Genomic DNA, 15,252 nt, shown 5'->3' with positions numbered 1-15,252 from the left:
CATACGGGATAGTGGCGTCAAGCTACAGATAAAAAACATAGGTAGTTTAAGCAGCAATACCATACCAGTAGACTTTTTATTCTTAATGTTTGTTTTGCATATTTTCTGATTATTTTTATCGTGATAAACTAATGCCACAATGGTGGTAAACTGTTTGTAATTCCAACGGTGCCAAAGAAATGGACGCCATTTTGTAGTTTGCAAAGACACACTGATGCCACCTTAGAAGGCTATTCCTGGCATAAAAATTACTCTTATGAATGCAGATTTATCCATACCTAAATTTTCGTAACAACCCGAACTACCGCATTCCCTGTCATATAATGCATACTTTCCTCCCCAAAAAAAACTTCTCATTAAAAAAACAGTTCATGTTTGGGATAGGCGTATCATTCGTTTGCGTTCCTAATTATTGAAATTTCACAAATGAAGATAAACTTGAGTGTGTATTATGAAGAATGCATCACCAATGAATGAAAAGCATTCGAGAGCCGAATGCTAATCGCCCACCAGAATACGCTGTTGGCCAAGTCCAAGATTTCGGCCATATCTTAATACCCTAAAAGTTTCATGTAGATAGCTCAAGCTAATCACGAGATATAATGGTGCTGAAAGTGGGCGATAAAAGCTAGTTGGCCTTTGGCAGCCATTATGGTAACCTTGACCTTGACCACGAGTGCCCATTTTCGAACTCGTCCAAGATTTTGGCCATATCTTGAAACCCTGAAGGTTTCTTGTTCATAGTTCAAGCCGTTCATGAAATATATGGGTGCTAAAGGTGGGTGATAAAAACCAGTTGACCTTTGGCAGTCATTCTGGTGACCTTGACATAGACCCCGACTGGCCATTTTCGAACTCGGCCAAGATTTTGGCCATATTTTGATACCCTGAAAGTTTTATGTTGATAGCTCAAACCGTTCATGAGATATAATGGGAACACACACACACACACACACAGAGGCTGACAAAAACATCATCACTCCGCATTCTACTTGTGAAGGCGGACGATAACAAACAGTATACTAAGCATTCTGTGGGTCAGACATGCACATATAGAACATCGTTTGATTGCACCACGCCAGACATCGGTGAATAAACAGTTAGCTGGCTGATTGCTCCCTAATGAACATAAGATGGTGGTGAAAGATTTGTATGTTTGTGTATTTTCTCTTCAAATAAAATTTAATGCAAAACCAAATAATTTAATGGAAAATTATCCTAATCAAACCTATCTTATTTTATGCTACTTTGGCATGTAAGGTTAAGTACCTGGGCTCCGTTAGGGTTAAGTATTTTTAGTTTTGACTGGGTTAGGTTAGGTTAGGTTAACTTAGGCGTGGCTTAGTTAGGTTAGGTTAAGTATGGTTAAGTTTTGTTTCATTGTGTGGTTGGATTATTTTTGGCAGGATTAGGTTGTTATTTTGGTAGGTTAGACAATTTAGGTTAGGTAAGGCTAGGGTATGAGTTATTTTAAGACTGGGCTTGTAACAATAACTTTCAGTAGATATGAGTAGGTTTTAGGAAGTCTGCCATTATCTTGATAATCAAACATGAATGAATCGAGATAAACATTGACATAAAAATAACAGAGAAAAGAAAATCTTCTGTTAACAATCATTGACCTGCATAAAATGACAAGAATAATACAGAAAACAGACAGCGAGAAGAGGAAGCGACTCAGTAATTTATTTCTGCTGCTTAAACTAAAGTGAAGAAGTCTGCTTGAGTGGCTGGCTTAGTTGTAAACAAATACTGGTCAAACAATTAGTCATAACTATGCCCGTTGAATATTTAATCCTTAATTATGTTAACCCGAGGCATCCCATCAACGTATGGGTACGTTGCAACATTTTGTCACAGCTAGACCCGTCGATGTACCAGTACATCGTGCAATTGCAAGGTCCCTAATTTGCACAATTTTCAATTTTCCCGTGTGATTTTTCGTATGTATACATGGGACACCTTCCTCTATTCCTCTACAAGATGCCAGGCAGGGATAATGCCTTACTCCGCATGACCTCCCCCCTCCCACACACCATTGTCTCGGCAATTCACCTGTTACAAGTGACCTGGCCAATAAAGGCATTCAGGGCCAGAGTGATTCCCCAATTGATGACAGAGTGAAGGACAAAGTTTACGCAGCATTTGAGGAAGAAACAGTCAGAAATGATGATCAGGTAATGTCATAAAAAAAAGGTCAGGTATGTTGATGTGTTAGTGAGCGAAACAATGCATATATTGCCTATATTACTGTTTGAAAACCAATATCCTCTTGTACTACATATAAATTCGAACCAAGTAAATAAATACTGTTTATGAGTGGTGTGAAATAGTTACCCTCCCATAGAATTCGTTTTCTTTGGAGCCAGCCTGATAAAAAAAAACAGTAAGGTAAGGAGGTACTGCTACCTGGACTGAGTATTTTAAACCTCAGGTGAGTGATTTCTCTATGAATTTTTTATGTTTCTCACCAGAGGTTTTAGCCCCCCCCAAAAATGTCCAAAATAGATCGGGATTAGAGGGTGTCGGAGGCGTGAAGTAGCTCGGGACGTGACGGGTTAATGTTACAAATTTAGGCAAATAATGAAGAATTAGTCATTTCGTATAAATGAAAATACAGTACTAGCATGCATTTAATATTGATTATCACTGTTCATGATTGCAGGGTGTGCTAAACGCTTCATGAAACTCACCATCTGCCCCTGCTCTGATTCCAGAGGCCAGTGAAAAACAAGCTACCATGACCTAAATACTGTATTCTGACTGAGAAAACATCCTGTTCGTACGATGATGTCATGTTTGGTGCACCAGACAAATCACGACTAAAAGGTCGTGGTCCAGTGAAAATAATTCACTCTTTGGATGACTGACAGGGGACCGAGGCCGGATTCGGCTTCAGCTTCGGCTTCATGAAACCATGGTTTTTAGGTCGTGGCTTTGGCTTCGGTTTCAGCTTTGTACCTTTCCAAAGGCTTCTGCTTCTGCTTGGAAGACACGAAGCTGGCTTCAGCCCAAACTGCTGGCTTAAGCACCAGGGCCAGAGCATTCGTTACAGGAACAGAATATGGTTACATTTTACGTGAAAGCATCTTGCTGTCCTTGCATCCTCAGTTATAACTCTCTCTATTGCTCCTGTAATACTTCTTGCAGATGTTCATATAATTCTTTCTGTTCTTTGTTCTGTGCTTGTAATTGTACACTTTGTGCCTGTAATTGTTCTTTGAGTTCTTTTTGTCTTACAATCTGTGCCTGTAATTCTTCTATGAATTCTTTGTGTCCTTTTTTCTGTGTCTGTAATCATTCTCTGAGTTCCTTCTGTCCTTGATTCTGTGCTTGTAGTTGTGCTTGTAATAGCTTCATAACTGCACCCAGTGGTGCCTCCTCCTGCTTAGTTTGGCCTCTTGTCTGTACACCTTCTGCCTCCATATTGAAAGTTAGACTCACTGCAGCCCTTAATGATCCACAATCCTGACACCACTGTTAGAAGATATTTACATGTTTGACAGTGGAAACAATATTTGAAGTTCTGATGTTTATACTGGCTGGTTACAACTGGGATACTGTGACAAGGAGCTGATTACTGGCTTCATAAAACTCATACAAATTCGGCTTTGTATTTATGAATGTTTACCTGGCTTTGGCATCTACTTCGGCTTCAGCTTCAGCTTCGAAGCCAAAGAGCTGGCTTCAGTCCCATGTCTGTTCGACGATATCTCCTCCTCTAATAAGATAAAATAGTCTATTGGTAGAAAGAAAATACAGAAGGTGTCATCCAACTTCAATAAAAATAATAATAACAGTAATAATAATAATAATAATAATAATAATAATACCTTCATCATGATCATCCCCATGATGACCTTTATTTCCAACTACATATTTATTAAAGTACAGTATAATCATTAAATGAAAATGTACAAAGACATATTTAAACCATTGAATCAGATGACGTAAGGAACTAGCTACACCAGACGATTTTACTCTACTTGAGAAAGTCCTCTCGTATTGAGATTAATGAAGGCTACATTTACCCCTCCACTCCGTAAATAATTTCATCTGGAGGTAGAGAGGTAAATTAATGACGGCTCCTGCTTATCTCTCTAGTTCGAAAATTTCTGTGGATAAAATCTTATAGTAGCACCGACAACAAACACGTTAATTCCATCATGGACGTCATCTGTTAATACTAATGTAAAAGAAAATTCAGGAACCAGAAATCATGTAAGGGCAGGCGGCGAAATGAAACAGAGGCCAGTAGAAATGGGGGGGGGGGGGAGGAGTAAAGAACTACAAAATATGTAAATGTTAATAAGGATCACCCAGGCAAAACTGAGATTATTCTTGACCCTGGAACATTTTCTGTGTGTGTGTGTGTGTGTGTGTGTGTGTGTGTGTGTGTACATGTAGTATAAGTAAATGATGACAACAAAAACTTACCGCACATAATATAATATGGTAAAAATGCATAAAGACCCAGTAAAATACAGGCTTATATATCCTCAAGATCAAGAGATTGTGCTTCAAAACCACTAGCAAAAAATATATATATATATCCTATGTGTAGAAGTTAATTTATGAGTGCGATTTATGATTAAGTTAATTTATGAGATAATGCTACAAACTTATTTTGCATAAAGGAATCAACCGTATGCGGCTATGTAATAAGTCAGATGTGCACAAAAGTTAATGAGTCTTTAAATCAGAAAAGAAGGGCAAGAAATGTAGCAATATATGATTTTTCAAAACTGTACACGAAACTGGAACACAACAAAAAAATAGAATGGACAGTGTAAGTTGCGTTTAAGAAAGTAAACAAGAATTTTTTTTCAAGTGGGGGAAAACGGGGGATACTGGATAAAAAAGGCAGATGACAAAACATTACCATTCTCGGAAAATCAGTTATTATGCTAATTATCTAACAGAAAACTACTTCTTTTATTGTGAAAATCTAGTACAGGAATGCCTATGAGAACCAATCCAGCACTCTTTATGGCTATTTTATACCGCTATAGGTACAACTAATCATTTTTTTTACAGATAAGAAATTAACTGGATGGAATGTGCGCTGCCTGTCCAAGATCCAGTTTTGCCGGGGGATCCTCTCTTGGGTGCCAGATGCCTGACTGAAGGGGCTTTTGGGGCCCTGTATTGCTCACCGAGATCTCATAGCCCCAGTTCTGTATTTAAAGTGGCACAGAAGACGCAGACTAGCAGAACCACACGCGGATTTAACCTTCGGAAAGAATTCTGAGTGGGGGCTTGGATCATTCTGAGTTTTTAAAAAGATGATCGACTGCCTTTGTTATCATAAGATTAGGTGTAAGTCGGGGTTGGCATAGCTGCACTGCCTTAAGTGAGGCGGCCGAGGTATGGCAAGATCAGGAGCAATGGTTATACATACTACTGGTGTAGCTGTAATAGTGGTGCCAGCCTAAAAATGTTGCTGTGGCCATCACTGCTCGCTTTGTCTCTTGTGTCGATATGGTTTGCTCTGGTTGATGAACATATAATGCTTGTAGAACTAATCTTTGGGCTTCATCTCTCTTATTACCATGAATACTCCAACTGAGGTGAGTGATCTTGAAAAGTAAAAGCTGTTCTGTGATAAACTTACCTCAACTGTGGAACAGTGTCCCTTGTGGGATACACTCTTTTACTTCGATGACTTCAACGTGGTTACTGGCACTGACAGTTAAGGCTCCGAGGAATGTGTAGGTCCTCATGGTTCTGAAACTATGAGTTCTAAGAGCATACCTTCTGGCTTTCGCAAATTCCTGTCAGTAGAATATTACTGGATCCTAGTTCCAGTAATCGAATACCAGAGAGATGTCAAAGGAGAGTGACTGCACCCTTCTTAGTACCCACTGGTGGATGCTTCACAACTGCAGGGTTTTCTGGAGTGCAGAATTCTTTGCTACTGACGACAGAGTTGTTGCCCCTACTTTACGGTTACATATCAAAACTGAGAAACTCAAGATGCTACTGTACCAAAAACATTTCCATATTGAAAAATTCAAGGATAAGGAGTGTGCTTTGAGTATGCAGTGACAGTGTCGAATCGGTTTGAAGTACTCAGTACTGTCGAGTAATCAATGATTGGTTACCTTTTAGTGTACTATCCTGACAGTAGCTGATGGATGCATTGGGAAGCGTCCGAGACCAGGGAGGGGTTTTTCTTGCTGGGACACTGATCACAAATGAGGAGAGCCATGCTGCCAAACTGGCTGAGAATTGCAAGCAGCACAGACTTCTGTCTCGACGGGCATGAGTTTTGCCGGGAAGGGACGAGGAGAATTATGTCCAGAATGTTGTTCAGGAGGTGGAAGGCTGTTTTCGTGCAAATGACCTTCGACCCACTTATTGAGACCTGAAGAAGCTCCACTCCATACTCGCCTTTCATGTTAACTTTGGCGGCAGTTTGATGGCTCGTATTGGGGGCTTGTATATATGACTGTATATGATTGAACCTCCCAGTGGAGAGCTTCTGTCTGTGGGTGTACAACCACTGACTGCACTCACACCAATTGATGATACTGTACCTTCTCGAGAGGATATCAAGCAGGCAGTGGATAGGTTCAAAAGTGATAGAGCAGCTGGTGTTTGTGGCATCCCAGCAGAACTGGACAGAGCTGAGGATGAAACCATGCAGTCATACAAGCCATCTGATGGATTGGTATAATTCCTTCTGACTGGGTAAGGGGTTTGGTCACCCTGAACTGGAAAGAGAAAGGAGAGTAGCATGACTGCAGTAATTACTGTGGTATTACAATTCTCAGTGTGTCAGGCAAAGGTTCTTGCTTACATTCTCCAGGACCATTTGTTAAAACCTTAAAGGCTTCAGCAGTCCAGATTCCAGCCCAAGAATTCTACAGTTGACCACATCCTACCTATTCAGGTTCTCATGGAACACTGATTTGGGTATTAAAAAGGTCTGTTTCCAACCTATGTACATCTCAAGAAGGCATTTGACTCACTAAAGCAGGGTGTACTATGGGACTCATGCTGCTGCACTGGGATCCTCACATGGATAATCTGATGATTGTTGTCCTGTATTCAAGCACTGAGAGCGCTATCAAGTGTAGAGGAGGAACATCCGACATCTTCCCAGTAAGTACTGGAGTAAGACAGGGATATGTCCTTGTTCCTACACTTTTCATCACATACCTGGATTAGGTTCCAGGCTGGGCTGTGAGTTTAAGTAACTGGGAAGTATCAACAGGCAATTTCAGGGTTACTGACCATGACTTGCTTCATGATGTAATTATCCTAGTGGAGTCACTGGAGATATTGCCGAGTGTCTTAGTAGAAATTCAAGAGAATGCAAATCCACTGGGATTAAAAGTCTCTTGGGTCAAGGCCACGGTCTAAACATTTGGTGGCTTGTTGGATGAAGCAGTTCAGTCTGCACAAATTTCTGGTAAGACTTTGGAAATCCTGGAAATATTCAGTTACCATGGTAGTATGGTAAATAACATCGATGGGCCAGATACTGAGATTTCTCATCACAATGGCCTGGCCTATAGGGTTACGAATTCCCTGAAGTTGGGTATTGGACACTGTCGTTATTTGAGTTGAAAAATTAATATTCACCTCTTCAGGACACTGTTGTTCCCTGTCTTACTCTGTGGCTGTGAGACATGGACACTAAACAATGACTTGAAGCAGCAAACTGACTCCTTTGGTACTAAGTACCTTTGCAGGGTGGAATCTTACTGTTACGACTGGATATGTAACAAGCAACTACCCAGTGAGATTGAGTCGAAGCCTATTACCTATACATGAAGTCAGCACCAACTCCAGTTATATGGTCATGTGATCCGTTCCCTGAGGTTAACCGTGCCCACAGGGTGATCTCTGAGAGAGATGACCTGGGATAGGGAAGACCACGTGGAAGGCCACAGAACTCATGGTGATTGTAATTTGTTGATCATTCATGTCAAGAGATACTTAGAAGAGACAGTTGCTTCCATGAAGAGACTCCTTGTGGGTGGAGTTGAGAGGTAAATGAGGTTATGCATCACGTGCTATTTGCCTCTCCTCATTATGATGGAGATTAAGCTGATGAACGAATGGCAAAAGAAAACTATTTATTAATATGAAAATTTAACAAAACCAGAAAATTGGCTGACGATTTAACATCTCAAAACTAAGACAGAGAAGTGGATCAGAAGTTACGAGAAGCATACCCGAAACACTAATATTAATAAAGAAAATAACAACACTTGACAAGCTCATTCTCTAGATATCAGTATCAAATTAGAAGGCAAAGCTATGTCAACTAAGCTTTATGATAAAAGTGATGACTACAGGTATGATATTATGTTATATCTAAATGTCACGAAACGTATCTAGAATTCCAGCATATGGTTTTATATCTCAACTACTACAGATTGCAAAGGCCAGTACTAATAACAAGAATGGAGCAAATCACAAAAATGTCCTCAGCCAGAAATGTCTAAAAACAAAGTTATGGAGAACTGTAAAAAAAAAAGAAATCATCATCACTACAAGTCCTTCAAACACCTGTGAAGATAAGTTCACAATATGGCAAGAAATGTAGTAAATACTGCTATGGAGGCGATAGCGTCCCAGAATCGTCAAGGGCAGAGAGTGCTCATGGGATCCCCCATGGCTTTGTAGCAAAGTAAGGGTACTGACTGACGTGACCAAGTGGCTTTGACAACAAAGAACAATTTCAACAACATTATGAACACATCCGACTTTGGCAACCAAAATTTTTTTTGACAATATAAACATCAACATAAACAAAATAGAACACAATATTTCTCATATTTGTGTGTGTGTGTGTGTGTGTGTGTGTGTGTGTGTGTGTGTGTGTGTGTGTGTGTGTGTGTGTGTGTGTGTGTGTGTGTGTGTGTGTGTGTGTGTGTGTGTGTGAGCTTCTGCAGGGAGATGGGAATAGGCTTGAGGAGTGTTTCAGATGTATAATGAATACTTCGTGAGAGTATTCGATATTGAAGTATCTATGTAAGTACTTCATCCATCCATCATCCAATCCTACGTTGCCCCATGAGGAGCGTAGAAGCCCGGGACTAGGCAGTTGGTCCTGACATTTAAGATGAGAGTGACCAGCCTCACTCAACCCTGAGTGGCATTACATGAGCAATAAACCCTAATCACCCCTTGGATATAAACCTTCACCGGTTCAATCCGGCTGGAGCACAATAATTACCCAATAAACCACCAGGCGCCAAAATAAGTACTTATAGAGGTAAAATAAATTCACGTGTTTTTAACCATGATTATTTTTTATAAATATTATCTTTTCATCTCTCAATCCCTCTCTGTAAGTGCGCGGAAACTTTAGTTTTAATGATGTTCCTTCATAATGATTTGCATTTTTAAAAATCTTTAATTAGAGTCATGAAATCTATCTATCTATCTATCTATAGCCCGACGCCCTAATCCCGCAAAGGGTGGCAGCAGACAAAACGCCTCCAAGTCGCTCTGTCACCCACCATTTGACTACCATCCCCCCAACTCACCCCCCCCCTCCCTCATATACCTCTCAACTCCATCCCTCCACCTCATCCTTGGTCTACCTCTCCCTCTCCCTCCTCCCACCTCACCCACATACACCCTCTTAGTCAGTCTTTCATTCTCCATTCTCTCCACATGTCCAAACCACCTCAGTGTATTTCTCCTAATCTTCTCAACCACATCCACATCCACCCCACAGCGTTCCTTCACTTCTTCATTCGTCAACCTGTCCCTCCACGTCACTCCACATGCTCCTCTCAAGTAACTCATTTCCACAGTCATGAAATCAAATATCAAAATTATATCCGAAAAGTCTCTAGCGAAACTTAACCCATGTCTAATTAATGGATGTACTTCATGGTTCGAATTTTTTTAGATATATTCAGCAGACCTTATGAAGGGTATTCCCTGACTGTACCATACCGAGTACACCTGCGGGTTTACTTCCTACCTAAGAAGAAGACAGGCAGTGGTTGTCAGTATGTGCCGGGTGTTCACTGGCGAGTGAGAGTCGGCGGGGACATAGAACTTCTCTGCTTCTTCTTACAGCTCCCTTCTTGTGGTTTTTTCAAGATGGACTTTAAGGGTTCTGTTTTGGAAGAGGGTTCGGTCACTCCCTCCTGTCCCCCTCCGTAGCCTTTGGAGGGCTTGGTGGAAGAACATTTAGAGGAGTGTCGTGGGGCGGTGGAGGGAGTAGGGGCGTCAGATGACCTGGTGGGGGGCGACGAGGATGTGACCGGTGATGTGGAATGATTAGTGGACAGGGAATCCTTCGTGGAAGGAGGGGATAAGGGTTCGACATTAGGGGGTGTGACACGAGACAAAGAAGGCGATGTGAGGTGCGAGGAGGGAGCAGTGACGTGTGGCAGAGGTGAAACGGTGACGTGAGTTAGAGGTGAGACTGCCGCGACATGAGAGACAGTAGATGCGACGGTGACATGAGGCAGAGGGGTGACTGTGACGTGAGTGGACGCACCTAAAGTGGGGTCAGAGACGAGAGGTATAGAGGAGGGGTCGTGTGGTAGGCCTATAGATGGATCAGCTGAGTGTGCTATAGATGGATCAGTGGCGTGAATTGAAGCGATGACATGAGAGAGGGGGTCGGTGACGTGAGTGTGGGAGTCGGTGATATGAGTGTGGGGGTCGGGGACATGAGAGTGAGGAGGGGGCATAGCAGTGATTCCTGACGTCACCAGGGCCTCAGAGCAGCAGTCCAGTCTGTGAAAGACGAGGTGTTAGTGTAAGACGTCATTAATGTAACGGTATCACACAGTCTCTCTCTCTCTCTCTCTCTCTCTCTGAGAGAGAGAGAGAGAGAGAGAGACAGACAGACAGACAGACAGACAGATTTGAAAAATGATTCTCTAAGTTCAGTTAAATGGTTCACCTTAATATTCTAACAATGAATAAGCCCATTCTCTACGCTGTCCTTGGTATATCACTTCATCACTTCATTACCTAATCCTCAGGCTAGCAGGAGTGTTCATCACCCGGACAAACTAGTGTGTGGATAGCTAGAATAAAATAACTGAGTAGTGTCCAATCTAAGAGTTGAAAATCACATATTTTCTATTGAGTTACACATGGAGACAGCCTACCTTGCTTTCGCTTTACTTAATATAATGTAGCCCCATATTATTCTACGCAATAAAAGCTCTATATCTTCCTCTCCACATTATTTTACAGTCTTACTTCTTCCTTCCAAGTCTGATCTGCGAACCAACCTTGGAGCTGATCCTCTGAGCTGCTGAAGCTGTTGCGCCTGGTATGACTGCTTCATATGGACAAGTTGCTCCTGTAGACATCGGTACTCCCTCAGAAACCTCTCCAGCTGGTCTGCGTGGTACTTGAAGCGGTGGGGGTCATGGCTGCTGCCGCCTCCCACACATCCGCCTCCTTCAGCACCACTCCCGCCGTCAGTAGTGCCTCCACCCTCACCCGCCGTGCAGCTGCCCTCCACACCAGTGCACTGACTCCTGTGTGGTGGATAGCTTTGCTTAGGTTAAGCTAAGCTGGGCTGAGCTGGGTTAGGTTGTGAAAGGACAGGTTTGGTTAGGTTAAGTTAGCATTGGTTATATTTAATTGGGTTAGTTTAAGAGTGGTTAGGTTTGGTTGGGAAAAAATAGGCTAAGATTTATTACATCAGGTTAGGTTAAGTTGGTCTGATTTGATTAAATTAGATCAGGGAGGTGAAGAGGAAATTGGAATGAAGAGGACTGGTTGATCATGGGACAGGGGGTAAGGTTATGACACCATGTAGCTCAAGTTCTGTGTAACATTCCTTGAACTTACGTTGGCCTTCACTCATACAGCTACCAATCACTTCACAATATTAAAGTAAAAATAAGGAAAACAACAGAATCCATGATAATGGTCTGGTCAACTGTCACGGAGGCTCATGTATCCCATCAACTTGTCAAGACCGTTTGTAAATACTTGTACCTAGACTGCATTTATCAACGATCTTTGCCTTTCTTTTACGAAAACATCTCATGTGAGGTATTCAGTGACGAGAATTATTTAGGTTTTCATATTTCCAGTTTGGTATTTAACATAGTTTAGTTGTGAAATGTTTCGTAACTGTATAAGGTACGACTAAGGTAAACACATTCACAGGCAATCTTACTGAACAGTATATACAGCTTGGGCACACGAGAGTATATTAATACGGTCCAGACACTGGGGAACAGCTCAGAAAGAGTACAAGGGTCAGAGGTAAGGAGAAAAGAAACGCAGCAGATCATGAAATTGTTCAGGGAAAATAAGCATATTGTCGTTTTCAGCCAAAGACGTTTTATTTATTTGTCTGTATTCCTAATGTCTACAGACAATTTTCGCACCTTACAAGTGGTTTCTCGAGAATGCGAGCTTAGATATAGCTTGCACTATCACAACACTAATGGGAGTCCTCCGAAATTTGAATGAATTCTTCTGGTAGTATTAAATTTAAAAAAAAAAATAAGTCATCAGAGTGGGGAGGTACCATGACACTGTCCTAAACAGAGTACAATCGCTTAACTAAAGTCAGAACAACTCTGATACGACGTCTCTCAAACAGAAGGGATTAATGATGAAACTATTTCCCTGTGTGTGATGCCATGACGTGAAAACTAAAGTATTTTACAGGCATTGCTGAAGTTTACCACTAAAAGACGAAACATACGAGCAAGAATTTAAAAGAAACACGAATACAAAGCAGAAATTTGAACTGTTTTCCGCAGGAGTAAACCCTAACGACACACACACACACACACACACACACACACACACACCAACAAGATCAAAATTCTGTGATCATTCCGAAAATCGGAGGAAATCCACAGCTAAGTCATACATTCCCCAACCTCTCCCACCACCCAGTGTTGCCCTCCCGCTCTTTATGCTTTCCCCCTCCTTCTTCCTCCCCTCATCTCGTCCTTTTACTTCTTCTCTTCTTCTTCCTCCTCCTCCTTTTCTCCTCCTCCTCTTCCTCCTCCTCTCGTCCCTCCTCCTCCGCCTCCTTCCCTTCCTCCTCCTTCACTTTTCCTCTCCTCCTCTTCCTCCTCCTCCTCCTCCTACTCCTCCTCCTTTGCTCATCCTCCCCCTCCTCCTCCTCCTCCTCCTCCTCCTCAGCTTTTACCTACTTATTCTCAATCTGTATTGGGGGAAAATTTAGGAATGTTAGAAATTGAAACAAGGATCCTTTGCAACTCGCGTCAACATTATGTACATGTTTCTTATTTATATTACTTCTAGTGTACCTCTCTCCTCCCTTCTTCTCTCGTCCCCTTTTCACACCTCTATTTATTCTCCTCCTCTCCTCCCTCCTTCCTCACTTTCCACCTTGTTTCTGTACCTATCACCTCTCCCTCTATTTTTTCTTCTCTACTCCCCCCATCCTTATCTCTCTCCCCCACTCCTAAATTTCCCCGAATCCTAATTCTCTCCTACTTTTTCACTTTCCATCCCTCCCTCTCCTCTTTTCTGTCCTTTTCTTTCCCTCATACTTTCCCTTTTCTCTTCTACTCGTCCTCATTTCTCATCGTTTCTCCTCCTCCTCCTCCTCCTCCTCCTCCTTGGCCCAGCTCCCTAGCCTCTGTTGCAATATCCTGCAAAGAATATTTTGCCTATGCACGCAGTGTAAGTTTTAGGGGCACATTTTGCGTCCGCATGGCTCCATTGGCATTGCTTCCTCAGGCTGTTTTATTCAAGTTATTCCGTCTCTGTTTAGCCACTGTATCTACGTATTCTCTTACTCTGATGATCTTTCTTTCTTTCTCCCTACCTATTGCTTCACTTTTTTAGCTTTCTTAGCTCTGAACGTTTTCGCCTTTTTTGAATGATTTCTTAAACTGGTTTTCGGGTTTATTCTCGCAATCCCAGTTTTCGTAGCTCTTATTTCCACCTGTTTCTGAAATCATTTTACAGCGAGTTTACCTTCTCGGAAATGTTAGGTTGAATTTTACGTCATTTTTCCCTTTTTCATGTGACTTTTTTTTTTTTTTTTTCAGTTTAAGAAAGATACCTCGTTTTGAAGGACATATCTTAACACTACCGGTTTGAAAACTTTTCCTAAATTGAAGTAAGTCGTCAAGAGGCAACAAGAATAAACAGAATAGTATACCAAGGTAATGAAAAGGTTAAGATTTTAATCTCATTTACCTTAGATGGTTGTAGTTTTCAGTATAATTCATGCTCTCATCATCATCATCATCATCATCACCGGTCACTGTCTGTTTATATTTAACTTTTACTTCGCTCATCACATCTGCTAACGCATATCATTGTCTTATTTTGCCATTTTTATTATAGATGACCTTCGTTTTCGTTTTTACTCATGCTGTCGCAGTCTTCTTATCTCAAATTTTCCATGTCCTATCACTCTATTCAAAATTAGTGTAAGAGTTTGCGCTTAGATTTATCTCAGGTTATTTTTTATTACATTTTCATTACTTTATAATACCAGAGTTTTTTAATCTCCATTTTATAAAACCCTGATTTTAACTTCTTATAAATGATTTTCCTTTGTTTAATTTCAGCTTATACTTTATAAAAAAAAGACATTATTTTTTTCATTATTCATGTGTAATCGCCATCTCCTACGTTTTACATGGCTTTGTATTCGAATTCTGTAACTAGTCATCATCTGTTTTACCTGGTCAGATTTCGGTCTAACCTACTTAGGTCATTTTCGTTTTTTTTTTTTTTAATAATTTATGGTGCGTCTGTCACTTTAACCTTCATTTTTACTTCATTCAGTCTCTAATCACCGACGATAGACTTCATTTTCCTTGATCTTAGATTGATTAGAAGATGAGTGTCTTTGCGTTTAGTCATGGTACTCCTGTCTGTTTATTTCCTGTTTTTTATATCCTTCTGTCTACCTACAGCCAGAGGAAGTGGTCACAGGCAAATTTCTTCCAGGCCTTATCATTTACATAACTCTCCAACTTATCCTCAGTTTCCTTACTCTTTTTTCCTATCCGCTTCAGTTAAATACACTCCTATTCGATCTGTCATTCTCTATTTTTTCTACATTGATACATCATCTCAAATCCCTTCTAACACCCGTCACCACATCGATATCAACTGCACAGCACTCCTTAACTTAATCATTTATCTGTCTGTCTCTCCACGTAACTCCACATTTTCTCCTTAAACAACTAATATCCATTGCTCTCATTCTTGACTTGTGTCTTTCCAACAGGGTCCAAACTTCCATACGTAGCAGAGGTCACAGTACTGTTGTGCAACGACTTCACTACTCTAGTG

At 41.1% G+C, this 15,252-nt stretch overlaps 1 protein-coding gene across 1 annotated transcript in view; it reads right to left on the bottom strand.

The window, feature by feature from the left end:
* Window positions 1-9,967: 9,967 nt before the first annotated feature.
* The window catches only part of LOC145414989 (uncharacterized), a 43,351-nt gene continuing 38,066 nt past the window's right edge, over window positions 9,968-15,252 (bottom strand). Inside the window, exons 6-7 of the mRNA XM_080284409.1 lie at window positions 11,226-11,477; window positions 9,968-10,719 (exon numbers count right to left, since the gene is read on the bottom strand). Coding sequence (XP_080140535.1) covers window positions 9,996-10,719; window positions 11,226-11,477 — 976 coding nt within the window. The 3' untranslated portion in view covers window positions 9,968-9,995. The remainder of the gene's footprint in view (window positions 10,720-11,225; window positions 11,478-15,252) is intronic.

The sequence above is a fragment of the Coenobita brevimanus genome, chromosome 101 (genome assembly GCF_032717465.1).
Source record: "Coenobita brevimanus isolate Jiangsu-jjx chromosome 101, ASM3271746v2, whole genome shotgun sequence".
Lineage (NCBI taxonomy): Eukaryota > Metazoa > Arthropoda > Malacostraca > Decapoda > Coenobitidae > Coenobita > Coenobita brevimanus.
This window is presented reverse-complemented; position numbering and strand designations above follow the sequence as displayed.